General features: G+C 40.7%; 1 protein-coding gene across 5 annotated transcripts; it reads left to right on the top strand.

Moving 5' to 3' along the window:
* Window positions 1-444: 444 nt before the first annotated feature.
* FAM221A (family with sequence similarity 221 member A) lies at window positions 445-26,435 on the top strand. 5 transcript variants are annotated; one of them, XM_002818141.4, is made up of 7 exons: window positions 445-652; window positions 4,825-4,998; window positions 9,570-9,760; window positions 11,653-11,859; window positions 18,490-18,597; window positions 21,052-21,134; window positions 26,329-26,435. In XM_002818141.4, exons 1-7 carry the CDS (start codon window positions 588-590, stop codon window positions 26,395-26,397), a joined length of 897 nt encoding a protein of 298 aa, XP_002818187.2. In that variant the 5' UTR covers window positions 445-587; the 3' UTR covers window positions 26,398-26,435. The 5 variants fall into 5 exon arrangements, with proteins under 5 accessions (XP_002818187.2, XP_054415360.1, XP_054415361.1 ...); XM_054559385.1 differs by having other exon boundaries at window positions 491-652; window positions 21,055-21,134; XM_054559386.1 differs by lacking the exon at window positions 21,052-21,134 and having other exon boundaries at window positions 491-652.
* Window positions 26,436-26,849: the final 414 nt, after the last annotated feature.

Raw genomic sequence — 26,849 nt, 5'->3', positions numbered from 1 at the left:
AAATCAGTTATTCGGTTCCTTTGAAGAACATGTTGCTTTAGCAACCCCGAAAGTAAACCCAGATACCCGGGACTACTGATTGTTACATCAGAGTTTTTGAAAACGCCAATACTGGAAACAGGCTGACAGTTAAGGAGAGGCAGGCCTCAAACTAAAGCAGAACCTTCTCAAAACCACTTATATTTCAAGAGATGGATTAAGCGAAAAGAGCTGTACAAAGAAATAAGCCGTTTTCTGTGTGCCTGTTATATGCAAGGCACTGCACTCCCTTGTCACTTGTTAATTTACAAGAAGACTCGCCGGTCCAGGGAAGGGAGAGGGGAACAGCGGCAAGGTTTGTGGAGGGCGGCAAACTGCACTCCACGTGGCGCGGGGCTGCGCTTGCGGAGATCCGGGTTCTGGTGCCTGGCGCCGGCAGCCAGTAGGGGCGCGCGTCCTGCGCAGTTGCCGCGCGCGGCCTCCTCGGGCTTCGGGCCAGGCCAATCAGGAGGTGGGCGGGAGGGGGCGCGGTACCGGGAGGGAGCCTGGCTGCGTCAGGCTTCGCTGTCGGCTGGCCGCTAGGGAAACCTTTGGCTTCCCCACCGGCCATGGAGCGGCTGACGTTGCCTCCCGGCGGCGTGGCGGCGGTGGACGAGTACCTGGAGTACCGGAGGTGAGACTGTGGCTCCGGGCCTGCCCCCCGCCACTCCAAGGGGCCAGGATCCCTGGGCTGGGGGCGCGGACAGGGGCCCGGCCGGCGTCCGCGGGGGTTCCCGGCATCTGTGCCTGGGCTGTTGGGGGAGGCCTAGATGAATTCCAGTTAAGTCTGCCTAATTAAATACTGTAGGGCCACGCAGTTCTATGCAGTGATGAGTCTTCCGATAACATTTAAGAGGTCCCTCTGCTCCCTTCCAGAAGAGTGACTAACTCTAGATTGATACAGAGGTCCAGCTGCTCTTTAAATGGCCATTGAAAACATGCACATCGAGTACTCGGGGCTATAGAAGTTAGCCATACATCAAATTAACCCAGTAATAGGGTCAACCGTGAAGTTCTGAACGCGCTCCCCACCCCGAGGTGCTGGTTTTAGGAGGAAGGCACCGACTGGTGTTTGGTGTTCTGGAGAAACCCCTTCCGAAACTGGAAACGTAGTCGCTCCTTTGGCCTGAGGACGCAGTTCATTGTCCTGGGTCCTGACCGAGGCTGGTGCACCTGCAGCGAGGCGCTCTTTTTCCGCTTCCTGGGGTTTTTGATCGTCCGGAATCTGGGCGGATGGGAAGTCCTGGAGAGGACCGCCTGAGGACGCCGAGTTGGGGCGGGAGGATGTGTGTGTTCAAGCAAAGGGGAGACGCTCCAGGTTCGGCCGGGGAGGCCAGAGCGAGCGACAGGGCCTCCTCTGCGGCATCGTAGGCGGCCCGGATGACCCAGAGGTGTGCTCGCAGAAGGCCCCCCAGCTGACTGCTCTCCCTCGCTCTGACTGCCCCGTTGGTGTAGTTTTGGGTCACCCTTAGAACTGCCTGGAGATTCTGAGCCAGAAGAAAAAGGGCTAGGAGCTTGATGGGGTCAGTTCCCACGACCGGTTCAGGGTCAGAACAACCATCATCCCGTCCTCGCCCAGAGCAGAGCCGGCTCCTTGAGCCTCCAGTTCTCCAGAGCTTTTGCCTGGGAGCAAGTTGCTGGAGCTGGTGTTGACTGATAACTTGGATATTTAGATATGTGAATTGTGGGCCTCCAGTTGACTCTTGCCTAGCTCCGAACATGTTAGGGCAGACCTGGTGAGAAATTATGTAGTTATTTATTTTATTGAGACAGGGTCTGACTCTTTCCCAGGCTGGAGTGCAGTGGCGCGATCTCGGCTCACCGCAATCTCCGCCTCCTGGGTTCAAGTGATTCTCCTGCCTCAGCCTCCCGAGTAGCTGGGACTACAGGCGGCCAGCTAATTTTTGTATTTCCTGTAGAGACGGGATTTCACCATGTTGCCCAGGGTGGTCTTGAACTCCTGGACTCGAGCTATCCACCTGCCTCGGCCTCCTATAGTGTTGGGATTACAGGCCTGGGCCGCCGCGCCCGGCTGGGAAATTATTTTTGCAATAGTAAATAACTTGAAACACTTCCCTCTGAAAGAGATTATCAGGTCCTTTACTGACGTCAGAATTTTAGAAAAGTGGGGAAAACAGGACTTGAGTGCCTGGATATGAAAAGGTGGGCTGGGAAGGTGGGGTGGGAAGATGAGTCAAAATATGAGTTTAGAAGGAAACAAACTTTCCTTCTTAAGAGTTTTCCTGGATTTGGTCTTGCCTAGGTACTTCAGTGGGAGTCAGTTGGGAGGGGAAGCATGCAGCCTTGTTACTCACACTGTGGGAGGCCCTGACCAGTGTCCTGGCATCATCTGTTAGCTTGTTAGAAAAGCAGAATCTCAGGCCCACTCCAGACCTATTATTATTATTATTGTTATTATTTAGAGTCTCGCTCTGTCTCCCAGGCTGGAGTGCAGTGGCACTGTAATGGCTGACTGCAACCTTGACCTCCTGAGCTGAAGCAACTCTCTCTTCTCAGCCTCCTAACTAGCTAGGACTACAGGCATGCATCACCACACCCAGCCAATTTTAAAATTTTTGGTAGAGATGGGATCTCACTAGGATGCCCAGGCTCATCTTGGGATCCTGGCCTCAAGCAATCCTCCCACCTCAGCCTCGCAAAGTGCTGGGATTACAGATGTGAGCCACCACACCTGGCCTTATTGTGTGTGTGTGTGTGTGTGTGTGTGTGTGTGTGTGTATTTTTTTTTTGGATAGAGTCTTGCTCTGCTGCCCAGGCTGGAGTGCAGTGGCGCTATCTCAGCTCACTCTAACCTCTGCCTCTGCGGTTCAAGCGATTCTCAGTGCCTCAGTTTCCAGAGTAGTTGGGATTATAGGCGCCCACCACCAAGCCCTACTAATTTTTGTATTATTGGTAGAGACAGGGTTTTGCTATATTGGCCAGGCTGGGCTCGAACTCCTGACCTCAAGTGATCTGCCTGCTTCGGCCTCCCAAAGTGCTGGGATTACAGGCATGAGCCACTGCCCTGTGAATCTTAATCTGCATTTGAGCAAGATCCCCTGGGGATTCTGTAAGTAAAATAAAATTTGAGTTGCACTGGTCTAGAACTTAAATACCAATGACATCTTACTTTTAAAAGATCTTTTAAAGATCCATATTTATCTTAAAATCTTAATACCTGTTGGTATTCTTGGTAGCTACAAGAAAGTGAAATGGCCCAAAATTTATCTCAGAATTAAATGCCCTTTGTTTCTTTACTATTACGTATCTAGATTGTTTATGTAAAGAAGGAGGTTTTGATTATTTCATAGCTTATAAATTGGTTTTTCTTTTTTTCTAATGGCAAGTACATAGAGCAATGGTTTTTATTTTCTACCGCAGCTAAAGTCTTCAAAGTATGGAAAAAAGCATGTATTGCACAAAAAAGTATGTAGCATTCTACAAACATCACTTTTTGTGACTTTTCAAGGGGAGTATTTTCAGGGAGAAATGTCTTCAGTTTTGGAAAAACTTCTTTTAATCGTGCTTTCTTTTCCTCCAGGGAGGCCAACTCTTAATTTCTTTTCATACAAATAGTGGGGGCTTAATGTTTTCCCATAATATTTTGGGTTCTTACTTCTGAAATTAAACAATGATAAATTTGATTACTTAACACACAAATGTGGTTTTAGCTTGTGCTGAACCAAGTGTGTATTTAGGTTCCGCATTAGTTTAAACCCCTGGCCAGGGTTTGGAGACAGGTATGGAAATTAGTCATGTTGGCTTCTGCTTTGATGTTTTTTGTACTTTTCTGGGATACATTTTCAAAGGAGGTAAATGTTAGAATTTTTAGCAGTTAAGGCTCTACCTTTAATGAGAGGTATGAGCATCTTTGCTTCAGTATCAAAGGAAGAACTGAGATGAATATGTGGTAATCCTCTGTTGATAAACCTGGATCAGTAAAGTTTCATTATGAATTCATTGTCTTTCCTATTTGTAACCCTCTTATATAGGAAGTGGAGGGGAGAAAAGATTTCTTTTCTCACCCATCGCTGGGTTCATGGCTGAGGCACCTATGTTTCTGGATCAAACCAAGGGTTGGGCTGCCTATTCTCGTGGCCCAGTAATGCGATTCAGATGAACTGGGAAAGAAGGGAGATTATTTCTGTAACTGGTTTTAGGGAGAAGGCCTGGAAGATATCGCCAGACCAATTCAAAATTACGTATGTTTATATGTATATATATGTTTATGTGTAAGTGTGCATTTATCTAAAGATATAAATGATTAACTTCTAATCTATAACTAAGATCTGAGTCCTGAAGACCTTCCTCTGGAGCCTCAGTAAATTTACTTAATCTAAATGGGTCCAGGTGCTGGGGTGATTACTCTCGTCTTGTCTCCTGCTAAATCATGGAGGTTTGGGGAGTTCCTTCAGACCCCCAGTAAACTTGTTTGTGGAGGTCTGGGGAGTTTCTTCAGACCCCCAGTAAAACTTGTTTAGTCCCAGACGGGTCCTTTAAGAATTCCTTTGTTATCTTGTTATGCTTCAAGGCCCAGGAAAGGCCTGGGCAAACGCTTGGTGGGCTTTTGTTACATTCCAGCCTTTGTATAAGGACCCTGGTTCTATCAGCTTTTAATATTTAACTTAACCACTCAGTCAGTGCTGAAACAGTTGTTACGGAGACCTGGCCTGCCACATCTGTAAGAAAAGACAGATTTACAAAATAAAAGCTTACAAATTTATTTAATATTTGCAGTGGCCTTGTCATAGCTCACCCGGAAAATAAATACTCAAAGCTTAAGAGAAATATATATTTTTGTTGTAGAATTGTTGGTGAGGATGATGGAGGGAAACTTTTTACTCCTGAAGAATATGAAGAATACAAAAGAAAAGTTTTACCTCTGCGCTTACAAAACAGATTATTTGTGAGCTGGCGGTCACCAACAGGGATGGATTGTAAACTTGTGGGCCCAGAGACACTGTGTTTTTGTACACATAGGTAAGATACTTTATTGCAAAATTTTTTGATAATTAGAAAATAAAAAGCTAAGCATATCTTACGTCTGCAAATTGTAGTGACTGAGAAACATTTAACAATTGTCCTTTATATAGTAGAGTAGAAATTATCCGCTGGGGATGGTGGCTCACATCTATGTTATCCCAGAACTTTGGGAGACCGAGGCAGGAGGACTGCTTGAGCCTAGGAGTTTAGTCTGCAGTGAGCTATGATTGTGCAACTGCATTCCAGCCTGGGTGACAGAGAGTGAAACCTTTTCTCTTAAAAAACAAAAACTGGCCAGGCGCAGTGGCTCATGCCTGTAACTCCAGCACTTTGGGAGGCTGAGGTGGGTGGATCATGAGGTCAGGAATTCGCGACCAGTCTGGCCAACATAGTGAAACCCTGTCTCTACTAAAAATACAAAAAATTAGCTGGGTGTGGTGGCACGCGCCTGTAATCCTAGCTACGTGGGAGGCTGAGGCAGGAGAATCGCTTGAGCGTGGGAGGTGAGGTTGCAGTCAGCCGAGATCACACCACTGCATACCACCCTGGGCGACAGTGTGAGACGCTGTCTCAAAACAAAACCAAACAAAACAAAACAAAAAACCCCACAAAAATTATCTAAAGGTTTTTAAAGCTATAATTAAAAATTTTCCATCATATCCTATTAGCGCTCATCATGGAGTCTATCACCTTAAGCAGTTCTCTTGCCATTGGCAAAAATGTTTGGTGGCCCTGTGGCTTTGCCAGGGGTCTTTCGGTTTGACTGGGGAGAGGAGTCTACTGACATCTCACATCATTGGAGAAGGTAGAGAATGGGTCATCAGATTGAGGAACTACTTTAAGCGTTGCTTGAATTGACCCACACTGATCATGCTGTCCATCTGTAAGTATAAACATTTCTCCTCAGATATACTAATCGCCTTTTATACCTTAAGGATCTGCTGTGTTGATACCTTTCTTTAAACAAACAAGCACACTGCTTTGCATTACAAATGGTCATGTTCCAAGAAAAGTGCCTAAAGGAAAGGAAATAGTGAGGCTCCAGTTTTTGACTTGAGTTGTATCTGAAGTTTGCATTTTGCTGTGTGTATGCTCTACTTTAAATTTTGCTACTGTCTCACAGTTGTCAAGTGCAGAATACTTAAGCTGCTTCACAGAAAAGTCTCTGAACCTGTTCCATGTTTTCAGGCAGCAACTTTAACTTTCGGTTCCAAGAGGAACCACCCTATTCTGATAGCAATTTCTGGGGCTCTTTCACAAAGACTCTTTGTATAGTTGCTATTTACAGAGTTGCAGTTTGCCAAAGTTTGTTAGGCAGTTGCTGGGATGAGTAATGTTGTATATAGATTGACTATAAATTTATTTAGCAACTCCAAGTAAAAACACTGAGGAGGAATGGAGGATAAGGGATGTGTTGATATCTTTCAGAATTAAAGAGGGGTTTGGTAAGTTTGTGATAGTTTTATAATTTATTCTTACACAAATTTAGTGCCACTGTGTAATCTCTGTATGACTTATACAGCATGGACTTGAACGTCAGAATTGATCCAACTCAGCTTTTTTGTTTTTTGAGACAGGGCCTTACCCTTTCACTCAGGTTGGAGTGCAGTGGCACGATCTTGGCTCATTGCAGCCTCGACCTCCTGGGCTCCAGCGATCCTTCGATTTCAGCCTCCCAAGTAGCTGGGACCACAGGCATGTGCCACCACATCCAGCTAATTTTTGTATTTTTTTGTAGAGAAGCGGTTTGGCTTTGTTGCCCAGACTGGTCTGGAGCTCCTGGGCTCAAGTTGTCTGTCTACCTTGGGCTTTCCAAAGTACTCAGATTACACGTGTGCACCACCATGCTCAGCTGACCAAACTCAACTTTGATGGAGAAGTTATTATATTTAGTACTGATCCACTGAGTGAGATTTCTTCCAAACTTTTTCCCCCCACTATAAAAGTGATACATGATTATCAAGGAAAATGGGGGATATATAGAAACATAGAATATATTCTATATACAATATATAGAAGCAGCTCACTACCCAAAGCCAGCTGCTAGTTTTTTTTTTTTTTTTTTTTTTTTTACAATATCTGTATGATTTTTCTTTTTTCTTTTTTTTCTGAGACGGAGTTTCACTCTTGTTGCCCAGGCTGGAGTGCAATAGCGTGATCTCAGCTCACTACAACCTCTGCCTCGTGGGTTCAAGCGATTCTCCTGCCTCAGCCTCCCGAGTAGCTGGGATTACAGGCATGCACCACCATGCCCGGCTAATTTTGTATTTTTAGAAGAGACGGGGTTTCTCCATGTTGGTCAGGCTGGTCTCAAACTCCTGACCTCAACTGATCCACCCACCTCAGCCTCCCAAAGTGCTAGGATTACAGGCGTGAGTCACTGTGCCATTTAACTGTTGTTAAGTATGTGTGTGCATAAAATACTGAGCCACTTTTTAATGACAGAATCATAGAAATATGTTTCCACATTGTTATTTGCTGATCAAAAACAAGATTTTTAATACCTGCCAGCTAGTCCAGCTAGTCCAGTGGTGTTTATCTGTGTTCTCCGGAGCTGTGAGGGAGCCTTGGGGGTGTGCCAGGTGGAAGGGCAGGTTAGGAGAAGGGGAAACTCTATTCTGTTCTTCCTCTCGCTTTAACCAATTCTGCATTTGTTTTATGTACTCTGGTTCTATAAAAGATTTTATTTGACAAAAGGGTGTCACTGCTAAAAGGTTTGAAAACTGTTGTCTAGTAATTTACTTACTGGTTCTCTTATGTTGTGTGGGTGTGTGTATAATGTAGCTGATGTAAGTACTATGGCTAATATTATTGGTATGCATAAAGCTTTTTCTATATATGGAATTATTTTCTTAGGGTATGTTTTCCAAAAATGAAATTTCTGGTTCAAAGAATGGACCTTTTCAAGTTTCTTGAAACATTATTAAATAGAATTTGTTCTTTTGTAACATTCTTTTTTTTTTGAGACAGAGCCTCGCCTGTTGCCCAGGCTGGAGTACAGTGGTGCCATCTCAGCTCACTGCAACCTCTGCCTCCCGGGTTCAAGGGATTCTCCTGCCTCAGCCTCCCGAGTAGCTGGGACTACAGGCATGCATCACCATGCCGGGCTAATTTTTGTATTTTTAGTAGAGATGGGGTTTCATCATGTTGCCCAGGTTGGTCTTGAACTCCTGAGCTCAAGCGATCTACCTGCCTTGGCCTCCCAAAGTGTTGGGGTTACAGGCATGTGCCACCGGCTCCTGACCCTTTCGTAACACTCTTGATAGCATTGTGTGTTACATATAGTTTTAAAAAACTTTGACTCTTTTTGCTAAGTTAAAATGGTATCTCATTTTAATTTGCATTTCTTTCTTTTTTTTTTTTCTTTTGAGACGGAGTCTTTCTCTGTTGCCCAGGCTGGAGTGCAGTGGCTCGATCTTGGCTCACTGCAAGGTCCACCTCCCAGGTTCACGCCATTCTCCTGCCTCAGCCTCCCAAGTAGCTGGGACTACAGGCGCCCACCACCACGCTTGGCTAATGTTTTGTATTTTTAGTAGAGACCGGGTTTCACCGTGTTAGCCAAGATGGTCTCGATCTCCTGACCTTGTGATCCGCCCGCCTCAGCCTCCCAAAGTGCTGGGATTACAGGCGTGAGCCACCGCACCCGGCCTTTAATTTGCATTTCTTTGATTAATATTGAGAATAATAAATTTAGTATTATTTTACTGAATATCACCTATGAGAAGAAAGTGAGTGATCTATTTAAGAAAATTACAATACTATAAGAAGGAGCTTTGGCTTTCAAAAATATTGATAATTTATTTTGAAGTCAAAAGTTATATTAAATTACATCAATACACGTTTATTGAATATATTTCTATTTTAAGTAGCAAACATGCAAATAAATTTAAGTAATGCACTTTGATAAAAATAACATTGGTAAAGAACTTTTTCTTTTCTTTTTTTTTTTTTTGAGACGGAGTTTCGCTCTTGTTGCCCAGGGTGGAGTGCAATGGTGCAGTCTGGGCTCACCGCAACCTCTGCCTCCTGGATTCAAGCAGTTCTCCTGCCTCAGCCTCCTGAGTAGCTGGGGTTACAGGCATGTGCCACAACAGCCAGCTAATTTTTTATTTTTAGTAGAGACGGGGTTTCTCTATATTGGTCAGGCTGGTCTCAAACTCCCGACCTCAGGTGATCCGCCCACCTCAGCCTCCCAAAGTGCTGGGATTACAGGCATGAACCACTGCGCCCGGCCTGAACTTTTTCATACTCTTAGGCTGTGCTTCTCTCTTAAGGAATCTGTAGAAGTAAGTGTTTTAAGGAAATTATATAATTATTCTTTGTATTGCTGTGAAACAGCTTCTTAAATAACTAAAAATAGAAATCTAAAAGAGTAAAGATTTCCTCTGACCAAAGCAACATAGGTGATACAAGTACTATATGTAGGAGAGTTTATTTTTACCTTACTATGAAGAATAATAAAGCAATAATAATTTAAAAAATCATGTCTGCCTTTAATATAATAGAAATTGTAATTTTTGATAATACCTGTATTGTGTTTGTATTTCTCTCTCTTTCTCCTTTTTTAGGTATAAACAACATAAAACTGACTTGGAAATGATTCCTCAGCAGCGCCCCATTGATCTGCCCTGCCAAGTGACTGGCTGCCAGTGCAGGGCTTACCTTTATGTCCCCTTGAATGGTAGCCAGCCCATTCGCTGCAGGTGCAAACACTTTGCTGATCAGCACAGTGCTGCGCCTGGCTTTACATGCAATACATGTGAGTTATATTATTATAAACACAGAAACTTCTGTTTATATGTCTTCCTTGAATATTTAACGTGCTTTTTTACTGGTTGTAGAGTTAATATTCAGTTATAGCGTTAATATTAAACAACTAAGGAGAATTCAATGGATAGATACTCTAAGATTTCATTTTTGTGGAAGAACTCAGAGTTAATGGTATGCTTGATAATCATAAACCCTCATCTCATGTAGTTCAGATAATTTAAGTAATAGTAATGGATTTTAAAGAATTACCAGATGTGATCTGATACAAATTTTTGGATATGGGAGTTGAAGCAACTAAATTCTATTCATAGATTTTAAAAAAGCGTTTTATAAGTCAAAAAACTTTTATGGTTTGCTGATAGATTAACACAGCATGATCATTTTAATGCTTTGTATGCAGTAATACCCTTACCTTAATACCTGTACCCAAATTCCAACCTCTACCCCTTTTGCCCTTACACTGGATCATCCACTGAACTAGGTAGAGTGCTAGTCCATTAGTTTCCTTCAGGAGATAGTCAATCCAGTTGTTTTTATAGTAGTTTGAGTTGAAATCTTATGATGAAGTATGTAATAAAACATTTTTAATGACAGTGGCAGGAATAAATGTTTCATTGGCTGAATATGGAAGTAGTTGGAAAAAACTGACTTATTTATATGTCTTGGTTCATATATATATATATATTTATTATTATTATTTTTTTTACGGAGTTTTGCTCTTGTCACCCAGGCTCTTGTCACCAGGAGTGCAGTGGTGTGATCTTGGCTCACTGCAACCTCTGCCTCCAGGGTTCAAGTGATTCTTTTGCCTCAGCCTCCCAAGTAGCTGAGATTATAGGCGCCTGCCACCACGCCCGGCTAATTTTTGTATTTTTATTAGAGACGGGGTTTTGCCATGTTGGCCAGGCTGTTCTCAAACCCCTGAACTCAAGTGATCTGCCCGCCTCGGCCTCCCAAAGTGCTGGGATTCCAGGCGTGAGCCACCGTGCTTAGCTGTTCCCATATATGTTTGTCAGAGGTGTGAATGGGTAAAGATTTTGTTAATGGTATATTCTGGCCTCCATTACAATGTGGCTTGATTTTTTTTATACAACAACTTTTTAAAGACGTAATTCACATGTCATACAATTAGCCTATTTAAAATGTGCAGTTTAGTGATTTTTAATATATAATCAGCATGAATGTTGTGTAACCACCAGCACAGTACATTTCAGAACATTTTTCTCACCCCAAAAAGAAACTCCATATTCACTAGGAGTCCTTCCTTACTTTTCTCTCTCCCCAGCCCTAGGCAACCCATAATCTACTTTCTTTTTCTGGATTTGCCTATTCTGGACATTTTATGTAAATAGAATCATAGAATATGTGGTCTTTTGTGACTGGCTTCTTTCATTTAGCATGATGTTTTCATGATTCATCCATATAGCCTATATCAATACTTCTTTCCTTTTTATTGCTGAACAAGATTCCACTACACCCTTTCTGTGTCTACAGGCTGGCCTTCTAATTTGACTTCTATGGTGAGTTGATCTGTAGGAAGATTTCTACATTATCTCTTCACCTGGTCCTGGCCACCGGGGTGTCCCCGCCATGCCTGCTTATAATTCAGTTTTTGAGGAGAAGGTCTACATTACCTGGCTCTTCAATTTCTTTTAGTCCTTGTTGTGTTTTGCAGTTTTTTTTTTTTCTGTGTTGTATCTGGTTACTACTTTAGCATGTTTTAGAAGTAAGAACAGTGGCTAGGAAGGAGTTCAGTGGCTGGAGGTAAGAGTTATAGGGGCCAGAAGATCTAGATTCAGCTGGCTTTTGCCAGGCTAAGTGTCTTTAGGGTAGACAACATAGTACCTTTAAGAATTTAACTCCCTTTACATCTTGATTCAGGTTCCAAGTGTTCAGGATTCCATAGCTGCTTCACTTGTGCTTGTGGTCAGCCTGCATATGCCCATGACACAGTAGTGGAAACTAAGCAAGAAAGATTGGCTCAGGGAAAACCAGTGGGACAGGACGTTCCTTATGCAGCCATGGGAGGATTAACTGGTTTCAGCTCGCTGGCGGAAGGCTACATGCGGTTAGATGACAGTGGGATTGGTAAGTGATACTATATGAAATGTGAGCCCATCGTATTGTTTTTATGTGTGCTAACAATAGTGAAGCCTTATATTTGTTAAGCAATTTATAGTATTTTTCTTTCAGAAAACATTCTCTCATTTGATTTTTATTTTTTAAAAGAGGTTTTTAAAATTTTTATTTTATTTTTTATTTTTTCAGACCTATTTAGTATCCATAAAAGAGGTTTTATTGCTACTATACAATGTATTGTCACTACAGAATTTAGAAAGCATGTGGCAGAGATCATTCCCATCCCAATACTTGTACTCAAATTTGAATCCACATCTCCATTGTTTGTATAGCTGAATAATATTTATTTTATTTGATATGATAAAGTTTACCTGTTACTCTACTGTATGTAACTTATGCTATTATATCCATTTCGTTTTGGAAACAATAGGCTTATGTTCATGTGTGTATATGAACATACATGTATATACATGTAATCACGTCTGTAGTAAAATATGTATGTATGTGTGTGCACATACATATATCTTCCTGCATACATATATGTTGTAAATAATGTAGGGAAAGTTTAATAGGATCTATTCTAAACTATTAAAGGTAGATGGATCCTTCTGAGAGCTGAGTGGGACTGGGGAGCAGAATGTGTTCCCTGTCTACTTGAAACACATGTGTGTAAGTTTTTTTTTCTTTTTTACAACAAGCATGTATTTTTTCATTTAAAAATTACATAAATACAAGTGTATATTTTCTTTTCTTTCTTTTTTTTTCGTTGAGATGGAGTTTTGCTCTTGTTGCCCAGGCTGGAGTGCAATAGCGTGATCTCGGCTCACCACAACCTCTGCCTCCCGGGTTCAAGCGATTCTCCTGCCTCAGCCTCCTGAGTAGCTGGGATTACAGGCATGCGCCACCACGCCCGGCTAATTTTGTATTTTTAGTAGAGATGGGGGTTTCTCCATGTTGGTCAGGCTGGTCTCGAACTCCCGACCTCAGGTGATCCGCCCGCCTCAGCCTCCCAAAGTGCTGGGATTACAGGCTTGAGCCACCACGCCAGGCCCATACAAGTGTATATTTTCTTGTAAAAGATTCAAACAATAGAAATTAAGTGGAAAAAAAAAAAAGAAAGTAAGTGCAAAGCACCCTTGAATACTTCTCTTTGTCTGATTCTTTCCCCGAGGGTAATTTGCTATCATCAATTAATTTTTCTCTTTAACATATAATTTTACTATTTACTTTTTAATTTTTAAAAATTATTGGTATATATTGTTTAAGAGATAGGGTCTTGCTATGGTGGTAGGCTAGGTTTGAACTCCTGGGTTCAAGCGATCCTCCAGTCTCAGCCTTCCTAGTAGCTGGGATTACAGGCATGCATCACGATACCTGGCTTTACTTTTTTAACTTAGAAAAATGTGAAGGCCTATTGTGTCAGGACACACAAGTCTACTTCATTCTTTTTAACTGCTGTATGGTATTCCACACTGTAGATAAAGCAGTTTATCTAACCATTTCCTTGTTCATGGCATTTAGATTTCCGTCTTTGAATTTGTCTGCCTGTATCCTTGCATGAATTTGACTCTAAGGTAGATACGGAGAAGTAAAACTATTGGAGCGTGTTAACCTGTAAAATTCTAATACATTCTGCCAAAATGTCCTCCAAAAATGCTCTTCTTGTTTTTACATCCTCTACTGATGCTTTAGCTTGCCTGTTTCCTCACATTTAGGCCAATCATTGATATTATTAAACTTGATTTTTTTGCCAGTCTGATGTGTAAAATTGTTATTGTTGTTTCAATTTGATTTCCCTGGTTATTAGTGAGATAGGGATCTTTTCATATTTATTGGCCATTTCACTTTCTGTGAATTGCCTGTTCATATCCCTTGCTCATTTTTTTTTTGTTTTTATCTTTTATCATTGACTTATAGGAAGTCTTTTTATATATTCTGTATTTTTTTGTTATTTATTTTGCAGACATTTTCTCCCAACCTGTCATTTGTCTCTTAACTTTTTTTTTTTTTTTTTACAGTTTAGAAATTTTGGAGACAGGCCTTTCGTATTTCAGTTTTATAAATATATTCTCCTGCATTTTATTTTAATACTTTTTTATGTTGAGCTTTTTCATATATCTGTAATTTATTTTTTGTGAAAGTATGAGGTAGATGTTTCTAACTTCAGTTTTTGTCTAAATTGATGGCCAGTTATTCAAGCACCATTCTTTCTCAAATCATTTGAAACTCTACCATGTTCTTTATTTTTATTTTACTTTAAGTTCTGGGATACATGTGCAGAACATGCAGGTTTGTTACCTAGGTATACATGTGCCATGGTGATCTGCTGCACCTATCAACCCATCATCTAGGTTTTAAGCCCTGCATGCATTAGCTATTTGTCCTAATGCCCTCCCTCCGCTCGCCTCCCACCCTCTGACAGGCGCCTTGTATGTGATGTTGCCCTCCTCGTGTCCATGTGTTCTCATTGTTCAACTCCCACTTGTGAGTGAGAACATGCGGTGTTTAGTTTTCTGTTCCTGCATTAGTTTGCTGTGAATGATGGCTTCCAGCTTCATCCATGTCCCTGCAAAGTACATGAACTCATTCTTTTTTATGGCTGCATAGTATTCTGTGGAAACTCTACCATATTCTGTCATATTCTCCATTTTGTTCCATTGGCCCATTTGTCTATCCTGTGCCAATATTATATATTTATATAACATATATTTTTTATGATAGCTTCCTGGTATGTCATGATATTTGATATGGTAAATTCCTCCTGTTTGTGATTGTTTTCAAGATTGTCTTGATATTTTTGTGCATTTTCTCTTCTAGGTAATTTTATAACTAGCTTGTTAAATTTCATAAGTAAATTCTTTTGCAGTTTTACGGGTGCATAATTGTGTTAGGCTCAAGCAACAGCTAAAGAAAACCCAACTACTAGTGTCAAAAAATGATGATGATGATGATCATGTTTGATGACTGCAGCTTTGTACTACCAGCAGTTGTTTGAGCCACATCACATATATTACTTCACTTAATCCTCACAACAACTCTGTGAGTTAGATTGTTATTCCTATTTTACAGATGAGGATACGCAGCACAGAGAAGTAAAATAACTTGCTCAGTGTTATTCAACTAGGAAGTAGCAGGGTTGGGTTCAACCGGAAGATTTCTGTGGGCTCCCTAGTCTGCCACATTGTTGGCTATTTGTGTACAGCTACGATATTGTTTTCATTACTGCAGCTTTATAATAAATAAATTAGTTAATATTTATGACTTCATTTTATTGCTTCAGAATTTTCTCGACCTGTTCTTATGTTTTAATTCTTTCAGAACTTTGGCATCATTTTGTTAAGGTATTAAAAACTCTATTATTTTAATTGAGATCACATTGAATATGTAGATGAATGTAGAAATAATTTTTTTTTTAAAGATGGGGTTTTGCTTTGTTTCCCAGGCTGTACTGCGGTAGTATGATTATAGCTCACTGCAGCCTTGAACTCCTGGGCTCAAGCAGTCCTCCCACCCAACCTCCCGAGTAGCTGCGCCCATGGGCACATGCCACTATGCCTGGCTAATATTTTACATTTTATATTTTTTTTAGAGACAGAGTCTTACTGTATTGCTCAGGTTGGTCTCAAACTCCTAAGGTCAAGTAATCCTCCCACCTCAGCCTCCTGAGTAGCTGGGACTACAGGTGTGATCCACCATGTAAAATTGATATTTTTAAATATTGTCTTTCCATTTATTTGTCATCTGTGCAGCTAAGTGGAATTCTGAAGTTGTTTTCCCAGAAGTCTTGCACAATCTTATTAGGTTTATTTCTAGGTATTTAATTTTTTTTTTGAGATGGAATCTTGCTCTGTCTCCCAGGCTGGAGTGCAGTGGCACGATCTTGGCTCACTGCAATCTCTGCCTCCTGGGTTCAAGTGATTCTCCTGCCTCGGCCTCCTGAGTAGCTGGGATTACAGGTGTGTGCCACCATGCCTGGCTAATTTTTGTGTTTTTAGTAGAGGTGTGGTTTCACTATGTTGGCCAGGCTGATCTTGAACTCCTGACCTCAGGTGATCTGCCCGCCTTGGCCTCCCAAAGTGCTGGGATTACAGGTGTAAGCCCCTATTCCTGGCCAATTTTTTTTCACTGGTATCATACATGAGATATTTTTTCTTCTATTATATCTTCTTACTGATTATGGTTTGTTTATAAAAAAGCAAGTGTTTCATTGCTTTTGTTACCATTCTTATTACTTAATCTTAGAGTTTTTACTCAATTTTTAGTTTATTTTATAAAAATAATGTTTTTTCCTCTTCCTTTCCAATATTTATGACTCTTCTTATTCTTGACTAGTCAAAATGCCTAGTACTTCCAGAACAATGCTAAATAATGGTGGTAGCTGGCATCTTTGCCCTTTAGTGACTTCTAGTATTTTAACACTAAGTATCTTCAAGGTATAGTCATGTGCCACTAAATGATGGGGATACATTCTGGAAAATGCATTGTTAGTTGATGTTCGTTATGTGAACATCATAGAGTGTACTTACATAAACCTAGATGGTAGAGCGTACTACACACCTAGCTACATGGTATAGCCTTTTGTTCCTAGGCAACAAACTTGTTCATCATGCTACTGTACTGAATGCTGTAGACAATTGTAACACAATGGTGAGTATTTGTATATCTAAATTTTTCTAAATATAGAAAAGGTACAGTAAAAATATGGCATAAAAAATAAAATTGGCTGTGTGCAGTGGCTCATGCCTGTAATCCCAGCATTTTGGGAGGCTGAGGCAGGCAAATTGCTTGAGCCCAGGAGTTTGAGACCAGCCTGGGCAACATGGCGAAACCCTGTCTCTACAAAAATACAAAAAATTAGCTGGGCGTGGTATTGTGTGTGTGCCTGTAATCCCAGCTACTTGGTGAGGGCTGAGGTGAGAGGATCACCTGAGCCTGGGATGTAGAGGTTGCAATGAGCTGTGATGGCACCATTGCCCTCCAGCCTGGGTGACAGAGCGAGACCCTGCCTCAAAATAAATAAATAAAATGTTACACTTTTATAGGGCACCTCTGTTACAATCTTATGGGGCCACCATTGTATATGCAGTCCATTGTTGACCAAAATGCCTTATGTAACACATGATTTCACAGGGAAAGAAAGCCTCTTCCTTTTGGCCCACGAAAGAAGGTGAGGTGAAGAAAGGTGAGAGTAAGGAGAGGAAATAAAAGATGTTTTTGTTCTGATTTCAGGTATAGAGGAACCTAGGGGCAGAGGGACTCCAGATTTTTAGCCATGTAGATACCTAGACCAAGGAAACCTCTTGCTGGAATTTGGTTCCTTTTTGATGTGGAAGGAGTCCATAATTCCCAGCTCTCTGGGGGTGTGGGAAGGCAGGTGACCTGTGAGTCAGTGGGCCAGTCATGCATCTATCATAGCAGGGGGCACAGCTGGAGGTGGGTCCCCTAAGCTGGGGGACTCAATAGAGGAAGTGACAGGTATTGAGGGGGTCTGTATTTATAGTGGGAGCAAGCATGAGGCTACCAGGCCCTATCAAGCTGAGAGACCAACTTATTAAATACAAGTTGAGCATTTGAGATCAGTAGCACATGCAGCCACCAGAGGGCAGCACAAGGACCTGCGTGGGCCAGAGCCCCTTCTCCCATATTCCCACATGCCCCATGGGAGCCACTGGGGATAAGAGCGGGGAGAGACAGAGCAATAGTCCCACACTGTTTATAAGATGGGGCTAACTTCTAACCCAATTAGGACCACCTGTGGTATAGAGATAGCGGTGTCGGGGGAAGGTGGTGGTTTGTGAAGAAGATAGAGCAGCTACACATTTCCTCCGCAGCTTCCTTCCTTTCGGTCCAAACGTCAATGTATTTAGCAATTAGTCTTTGTAGTTTACGGTTTGGAGTTGTGGATGTTTCCTCATTTCATTGAAGAAGGTACTTTCTTCTTTATTTTTCATACTTTGTTTTTAGATGGTTTCCTAGTAAGGAATAGAGTAAAAATACACTTATTCTACCCTTTTCAGCCAGAGGTTCCTTATTGTGAATGTCTTGCTTTTTTGATAGTGTTTTATAACTATTATATATTAGGGTTTTGAACTTCTATGCTAACATAGGTACATAATATTCTTTTTTTCTGTGAAAAAGTTCTCAGAAATGTGCAGAATACTTTTACCCATTTGCTTTTACTTTATATGTCAGACAAAAATCTAAATAAAAAGAGTCTCACAGTGTTGCCCAGGCTGGATCCAGTGAAGTGATGTGATCATAGCTCACTGCAGCCTTAAATTCCTGGGCTCAAGTGATCTTCCTGCTTTACCCTTCCAAGTAGGTAGGACTACAGGCACACACTACCATGTCCAACTAATTTTTGTATTTTATTTATTTATTTTTTTGGTAGAGATGGGGGTCTCCCTATGTTACCAAGACTGGTCTTGAACTCCTGGCCTCAAGTAATTCTCTTGCTTTGGCTTTCCAAAGTGTTGGCATTACAGGCATGAGCCATTACACCCAGTCTAAAATTTTTTTTTTATAGAAAGAATTTCTAATAATTCTGCTGAGGTTCCAATTTATTTTACATTAGAAGTAATAACTTGTTTGTATCCCTGTAAATATTTAATTTTTATTCTCCATGTATTGTTTTCTCAGGTGCACCTTCAGTTGAATTTTTAGAATCTCCCATTACGGCAGTAGACAGCCCATTCCTAAAAGCATTTCAAGCATCATCTAGTTCTTCTCCAGAAACGTTAACAGATGGTAATGAAATGAAGTTTAGAACTGTTTTTGGATGTAGTAAATTGGAATACGGAGCTTTGATTTGTTTTCTAGGCATCTCTCTTTTTTTCATTATTATGATAATTTAACTTCAAGTTAAGCTATCATTTTACTTTCTTTTATGTAAGCCACACACTGAGAAAGAGCAAGCAACTTCATTTTGTATTGGGAAAAATAGCTAACTCTGAGAATGTCGAGGATTCTGATACTACTATAATTTGAAGTTTTAAACCTTGTTCTGGTACATGCTGTTGCTCTGGTGTTTGAATAAGAGGGCCCTCTGGCGGACTAATTGCCTTTGGGTTTTCCCAAAGAGGCGTAATCCAGTGATAACCATAGGTTAGCAGGGTTTTATCATTTATAAATTAAGAGCAAGTAGAATTCATTTTTAAGCACCAGTATTCTATATTTTCCTTACTGAAAACAGGAAGAATGAATTTGTATGACTTATTAGGTATTTAAAACATAGTATTTTAGAATATTTTAAAATGAGAATTTTCTTTATCTGTATTTTCATACACCTAGACGTTCCCCACAAGGGATTTTAAGGCTGTTTGCCTTAAAACATACAACTTAGTACATAATGATAAAATATATATACAAGTAAGAAGCCAAGAAAAGGACACAGCTGTGGCAGCTTTCAAGGTTGATGTAATTGCTTTGTTTAAACTTCAGTTTTGACTCAGTTTAGTGGCAGCCAAGACACAGAGGAAAGTGCAATGAATTAAATGCTTTTCTTTATTAGACAGGAGGAAGCCTGAGTTCCTCAGTGCTAATGAATGTTACACCAATGCTGGAATTTTTTTTTTTTTGAGACAAGTTCTCTGCAGTGGTGTGATCATGGCTCACTGTTACCTTGAACTCCAGGGTTCAAGTGATCTTCCTGCCTCAGCCTTCCACGTAGCTAGGAGTACAGGTGTGCCCCCACACCTGGGTAATTAAAAAAACTTTTTTTTTTGCAGCAGCAGGGTCTTGCTATGTTGATTAGGCTGGTCTCAAACTCCTGGCCTCAAGCTAGCCTCCTGCCTCAGCTTCCCAAAGCACTGGGATTATAGCTATGTGTCACTGCTCCTGGCCTGGCATGCTGGATTTTAAGTTAGTATAGTGACCCTCAGTGATTAGTGGCCAAGGTAAAAGCTTTTTTTCAGCAAATACGGCAGACAGTTGCTTGTTTCTGATAGTCACCTTTTCCTTTTTTTTTTTTTTTTTGAGACAGAGTCTTGCTCTCTTACCCAGGCTGGAGTATAGTGGTGTGATCTTGGCTTACTGCAACCTCCGCCTCCCTGGCTCAAGTGATCTCCCACCTCAGCCTCCTGAGTAGCTGGGACTATAGGAATGCACCACCATGTCCAGCTAAATTTTGAATTTTTTGTAGAGACAGGGTTTTGCCATGTTGTCCAGGCTGGTCTCGAACTCCTGAGCTCAAGCAATCCACCTGCCTCCACCTCCCAAAGTGCTGGGACTACAGGCGTGAATCACTGCACCTGGCCTGATAGTCACCTTTGAAGAGTTTGTGATACACCATTTTACTAGATAAATGGTAATATGCCATTATAATGCAACTCAATGTAGATGAGTCTGGAAGAGGCTGGGCTCAAATGGTCCCACATGATCCAGGGATAGACCCAGAGTTTCCAGAGGAATGGGTGGATAACACTTATTTGAATAAGAATCCCTTGTTACTCTTCTCAATAAGACTTTTGTCAAAGATAGTCAACAGATTGTAGCTGTACTCTGTGGTGATTGTCTGGAGTTACATGTTGCTGATGGAGGGTGAATTCATATGCTTTAGAAACTAGAAGCGCAAGTGTTCAGGTTGCTAGTCTGCTTTGGAAATGAAGGGACCCAGTGAAGACCTTCACTCGCAATGAAGGTGTACTTTTCTATGAAATTAGGCTCTTGGGGTACCTACCAAGAAAACCAGATGTTTTCCTACTTAAGCGATTTTAAAAATTCCTTTCAGCATATAAATTAGTGCTTGATCCATTTTACAAAGTGAGTACCGTAAAAAATGGATAAAATAGTTCAGTTTCAAAAGATTTTGAAGCAGGTACTATCATTACTTATGGTTGCCTGTACCAAGTCTCAATAATTACTTTTGTGCATTATCTCAAAGTGTAACATGGATTTCTAGTTATAAAATGTAAAAAGTTGTTGGACAAAACTAAGTGTACTCTTATACGGAATAGCTATATGGTGCTATTTAATATGAACTGTGGAATATTTGGAGAATGTTTGCTAGTGAAAAACACTTCTGTCCTGTGATGCCATTCTCTCTAAAAGAGAATGAGATAGTAGGACCAATTATTCATTTAGGCCATTTTTGGTTTGAAAAATAAAACATTATCACCGAGCAGAAGAAAACTTTTCTTTCTTTTATTTCAGAGGAATATGTAATGATATAAATACATTACTTGGATTTTTTTTCCTTGTTAGTAGGTACAAGTAGTCAAGTTTCTTCTTTAAGGACACTTGAAGAGGATGATATGGCTTTCTTTGAAAGACGATACCAGGAAAGGGTAGGTTTTTGAGGAAATCCACTTGCATTAAGCATTTACTTGTAGCAAAAGCACTAGAACCATTATACGTTGAATGTGGAACATCCTTGAAAATAATTTATAAAGTCTTTACTTACAGTTGGTGTTAGGCCTTGAGGCTTATTAGAATAATTTACACAGAAACAGGGCTAAAGAATAACATGATATTTAATACACTGGTTGATTTATGAAGGCCATAAAGATTGGATAAATACGCAGATAAAATTGTCAGTAATAAACATCAATATCAGCAGATTTGTAAATTATATGTATCTTGAATTCCTTTTTTTATACATGTACCTTTATTTTTTATTTAAAAATATTTGCCAAATAAAGATTCAATATATTTTGAATTCTTTTTTTTTTTTTTGAGATGGAGTCTCGGTCTGTCGCCCAGGCTGGAGTGCAGTGGCGCCATCTCGGCTCACTGCAAGCTCCGCCTCCCGGGTTCACGCCATTCTCCTGCCTCAGCCTCCCGAGTAGCTGGGACTACAGGCGCCCGCTGCCACGCCCGGCTAATTTTTTGTATTTTTAGTAGAGACCGGGTTTCACCGTGTTAGCCAGGATGGTCTGGATCTCCTGACCTCGTGATCCGCCCGCCTCGGCCTCCCAAAGTGCTGGGATTACAGGCGTGAGCCACCGCACCTGGTGCCTATTTTGAATTCTTAATATGTATTATTTATTCTTCTTAGAGGCTTTTAGGTGTATCCAGACTCGTTAAAATTACCCAATATACATCTGGGCACAGTGGCTCACGCCTGTAATCCCAGCACTTTGGGAGGCCGAGGCGGGCGGATCACCTGAGGTTAGGAGTTTGGGACCAGGCTGTCCAACATGGCGAGACCCCGTCTCTACTAAAAAAAATACAACAATTAGTCAGGCATGGTGGTATACGCCTGTAATCCCAGCTATTTGGGAGGCCGAGGCAGGAGAATCGCTTGAACCTGGGAGGCAGAGATTGCAGTGAGCCAAGATCGTGCTACTGCACTCCAGCCTGGGTGACAGTGAAACTCCATCTAAAAAAAAAATTACCCAATATTCTTTAAGAAACGAACATTAAACAAACATATTTTAACAATTTCCAGGGCTCAACAAGTGAAGTCTTGATGTGTTCACAGCTTTAAGTAATAGTGACTCAGTTCACCAGTGTGTAAATGCCTTGGAGATAAGCATAGTGTTTTATTCATCTTTGTATTTTCCCTAGCACCTAGCACAGTGCTTTGTATGTAATAGGTTTTTAGTGAATTATGAATTTATGGAAAATTGAAAAAAATTAACACAAATATAATTGATACTTTCATACATGTCAACTTCTTATACTTTTGATATGTTTCATGGCCATGTTCATATTTGAGAATTTTATTTTGTTTTTATGTTTTACTAGATGAAAGAATGTTGGCTTAATGAGGTGTGGGGAATAGCATTTCAGCCATATGGCTGCAAGTACTTTCTTTAGGGTTGTTGTTTTGTGGGCATCATTATCTCTCCAGCCAGGTAATAAACGCCACAAAAGTAAAGATACTCCTGCCACTTTTTGTTGTATCCTGTACGACTCTTAGACAAGAGCTTGCTGAGTAACTGAAAGTGTGGAAAAAGTTGAGCATTAAGTAAATTCAGGAAGTAAGTTGGAGACAGGGTAGCTTAAGAATTTTGAAGTCGAAGGGGAGAGGACAGGATTTAAGTCAGAGACAGAAAATAGAGCTTTTTGCAGTGATGGAAACATTCTATATCCATGCTTTAGTCACTCTCCATATGGGGCTCTATAAGGCTAAATTTAAATTTTAAAAATTTAATGTTTATTTCCTCAGTCATACTAGCCACATTTCAAGTGCTTAGTGGCCCCATGTGGCTAGCGGCTTCCTTATTGGATAGCACAAGGCATTTCCATCACCGCAGATTTCAAAAGCTCTGGTCTAAGGGTGTCTTAGTCTGTTTGGGCTGCTGTAACAAAATACCGTAAAGCTGGATGGGTTATAAACAATAGACATTTATTGCTCACAGTTTCAGAGACTAGGAAGTCTAAGATCAAGGTGCCGGCAGATTTGGTGTCTCATGGAGGCCTGCTTCCTGGTCGGCAGATAGCATCTTGCCGTGTCCTCATATGGTAAAAGGGGCATGATGGGTCTTGAGGCCTCTTTTATAAGGGCACTTATCCCATTCATGAGGGCTCTGCCCTCATGATCTAATCACTGCCCACAGGGCCCATCTCCTAATACCGCTACATTGGAGATGAGGATTTCAACATGAAACATTCAGACCATAGCAAGGGGAAAGAGTTGTGGTAGGATGTCAGCGAGGGAGATGAAATGGTGAGAGTGATGGAAGAAAAGGCAGCTTTTGCAGCAGCATCAGGGTATAAACTTATAATCAAATCACTCTTCATTCTTGGAACACACACACACAAGCCAAGTTTTAGTTTTTCCTCACAGGCTTATGGGAGACTAGGTTCTAGAATTCCTTCCATCCCTTCTCCAGAAGCCTGCAGTTTTGGCTGCCTTGAAAACATGCCAATGGTGTTTGCTTGTGGGAAGATAAGGAGAGGAATTCTTATTTGTGAATGTTTTAAAGGATATACCTGGCCTGTCAAGATTGCTTATTATAGGCCGGGTGTATTATGCCTATAATCCCAGCACTTTGGGAGGCCGAGGTGGGTGGATTATGAGGTCAGGAGTTTGAGACCAGCCTGGCCAACACGGTGAAACCCCATCTCTACTAAACACACACACACGCACGCACGCACGCACGCACACACACACACAGAGTTAGCTGGGCATGGTGGCATGCGCCTGTAATCCCAGCTACTCAGGAGGCTGAGGCAGGAGAATTGCTTGAACCCAGGAGGCAAGGTTGCAGTGAGCTGAGATCGCGCTACTGCACTCCAGCCTGGGCAACAGAGCAACACTCTGTCTCGAGAGAAAAAAAAAAGATTACTTGACATAAACAAACCTGGAATTTGTGGCTTTATGAGATGTAGTTTATAACTTTCTAGCCTCTGTGATTTATAGATTTATGAGATATAGCTTATAAACTCTCCACCATGTGTGATTAATGGAGTATAAAAACTAAGACGCCTATACCTAAATAACTTCCTCTGAGGTGACATGGACTATACGTGCTATTAGTAGTCGTCTTTTACTCCAAAACCGTTTGGATGATTAAGAAGCTGTGCGTCTGATAGTTCAGAGCCTCTCTCAAGAGCAATGCCATTGTGTGTATCTGGTTTCTGCCTGCATTCTTTGCTAATCATTGGTAACATCTGGCAGGGAAGACTCTATGATGAGTGTAAGTCGGCTTTGACAAGTGAGGCCTTTGTGGTAACATAGTTTACCAGCTGCTTTTAGATACTCTTGAAAAGTTGCTTTTATATATCAGTTCAAGTTATTTTCTTCTGCTGTGGATGATTCTTGGTCTGTTTTCCCCAAGAAAGGAGAATTTTATTAAGGAAACAAATATCAAAGGTCTACTAGGTGCAAAGCACTGTATTCCTGCCAGGAAATTTAAAAAACAAAACAAAACAAAATAAACAAAACAAAACAAATCAAAAGAGGAGGTATCTTTGCTTTTAAGACTCTAGATGGTTTGCTGGGTGCGGTGGCTCACGCCTGTAATTCCAGCACTTCAGTAGGCCGAGGTGGGCGGATCACTTGGGGTCAGGAGTTCAAGACCAGCCTGGTGAACATGGTGAAACCCTGTCTCTACTAAAAATACAAAAATTAGCTGGGTGTGATGGTGCGTGCCTGTAATCCCAGCTACTTGGGAGGCTGAGGCAGGAGAATCACTTGAACCTAGGAGGTGGAGGTTGCAGTGAGCTGAGATTGTGCCACTGCACTCCAGCCTGGGTGACAGAGCAAGACTTTGTCTCAAAAAGAAAAAAAAAGAAGACTAGATGGTTGATGGATGTATTTGCTACCCACTATTTCAAATGACAAACACTGCTTTGGTTTTTGTTTGTATTTTAGCATTTTTGCTTCTTAAAAATTTATGTTCCTACGAATCTAGCACTTGGCTTTAAATGAGTGAGGAAAAGTGTCTAGCGTTTATCGAGTGCTTAAGTGCCTAGATCTTTATATATATTATTTACAGCTTTAGAACAACCCTGAGGAGTAGCTATTACTATGACATTTTTTACAAATGTAAAACTGTTAAATAAATTGCCCCAAATGCTTAATAAATGGTAGAAGTAGGATTCACATTCTCTTCTATTTGACATCAAAACTTATAATTTTTGCTCTAGAATAGGGTATTTTTGGGGGTCCTTCAGATGATCTGTTGTTTGATATGGTTTGCAGGAATGATATGAGTGTATGGTGTCTGAATGAGGTTCCCAACCCAACTCAAAGAGGCGAGAGAGGGAATAAATGTGGAGGAGACAGAGGTTAGATTAATCTGGTTTTGTGATTGGAAACTTTTATTATTTGCAGTTTGATGGGATTGGATAGACTGGTTTTTCCAGGTCTCTCCTGGTTTCTTGATATTATTCCTGTCAGTTCAGAAGGTCGGAGGCCCTGCCTTCTTCTACCATGGGCCCTGACTTCCTCTCCCCTTCTCTTGCAGGGGTAAGGCAGTGGGGTTGCCTCTGGAAATTGGTGTGTGTGAATGTGAGTGGTGGTGAGTAAGAGGCAGGTTGGATTTGTGTTCTCTGGGGTTTTTAATCCCATGGAAAAGGTCTCTATGTGTCTCAAAAGTTAGAATGCCACTGCTTAGGGTATGTGTGCTGCTTTTTTGCTTTAACTACAATGAAGGAGGAAAAGACTTTCAGAAAGGTAACTGTGGGAATGTAGAAACCACAATTATAGAAAACTATCCTTAAAGCAGTCCACGTTCCAGAGAGAATCCAGCTGGATTAGGTGCATTATGTAACTCTGTAGGGAAGGTGCATAGGCTGGATGTAAGTTTAGTCATTTTAAGCACTTGTAATTTTAGTGGCAATTGAAATTAATTTTTTTCTCTAAAGCAATATTCATATGTTACTTTTATTAAAATGTTTCTGTAAAATTAAAATAAAACCACTTGAAAATGTGTAATTATGTCCCTTTAACAGATTTTGGCTTTAGTATTTAGCAGCTTAATAACTGTGGAATGGCTGTGACATGAATCTGAATGAGTTTTCTGCAGGTTTTTTTTTCTTTAGAATGGTTTACAAGTTATTATATCAATAAATATGTTAAATTTACAGATGAAAATGGAAAAGGCTGCTAAGTTGAAAGGAAAAGCTCCGTTGCCATCAGCTACAAAACCCTCATGAAGACTACTGGAGAAATTAAAACTATTATCCAAGTATCTTTTTCATGTTTATTTAAATGTAATAATACAGTTTATTTTTCCTGAAATTATTTACTTTTTTTTTTACTGTATAAATGTCTTTTGGGATGTTTCCGTAATTTATTTAAATAAATAACTAAAAATGCCTATTACTTTTGTCAAAACTCCTAATTTACTACTTTGTATGTACCTTTCTCTCTCTTGACAAATGAGGTTATTTTATATGAGTCTGTCTGAGAGTACAGTAAATATTTTTAGTACATAATGATTTAACTGTTTCAGGTATTTAAAAAATTAAAGATATTATCAAGGGTTTTGGACAAATATATGAGCCTTTTTTTGTCATTCAAAATAGTAAGTTAAAAACAAGAAAACAAAACAAAAAAATAGTTAAAATCATTAATTTTTTTATTTTTCAAACTTTGTAATGTTATG

The sequence above is a fragment of the Pongo abelii genome, chromosome 6 (genome assembly GCF_028885655.2).
Source record: "Pongo abelii isolate AG06213 chromosome 6, NHGRI_mPonAbe1-v2.0_pri, whole genome shotgun sequence".
In the NCBI taxonomy this organism is placed as follows: domain Eukaryota; kingdom Metazoa; phylum Chordata; class Mammalia; order Primates; family Hominidae; genus Pongo; species Pongo abelii.
This window is presented reverse-complemented; position numbering and strand designations above follow the sequence as displayed.

Bases quoted from the DNA above. Each gene is read 5' to 3' on its own strand.
- FAM221A (XM_002818141.4), top strand. From the start codon at position 588: ATGGAGCGGCTGACGTTGCCTCCCGGCGGCGTGGCGGCGGTGGACGAG. The intron at 11,860-18,489 runs GTAAGTGATACT...TTGTTTTCTCAG, and splicing joins GTTAGATGACAGTGGGATTG to GTGCACCTTCAGTTGAATTT. The intron at 18,598-21,051 runs GTAATGAAATGA...TTTCCTTGTTAG, and splicing joins TCCAGAAACGTTAACAGATG to TAGGTACAAGTAGTCAAGTT.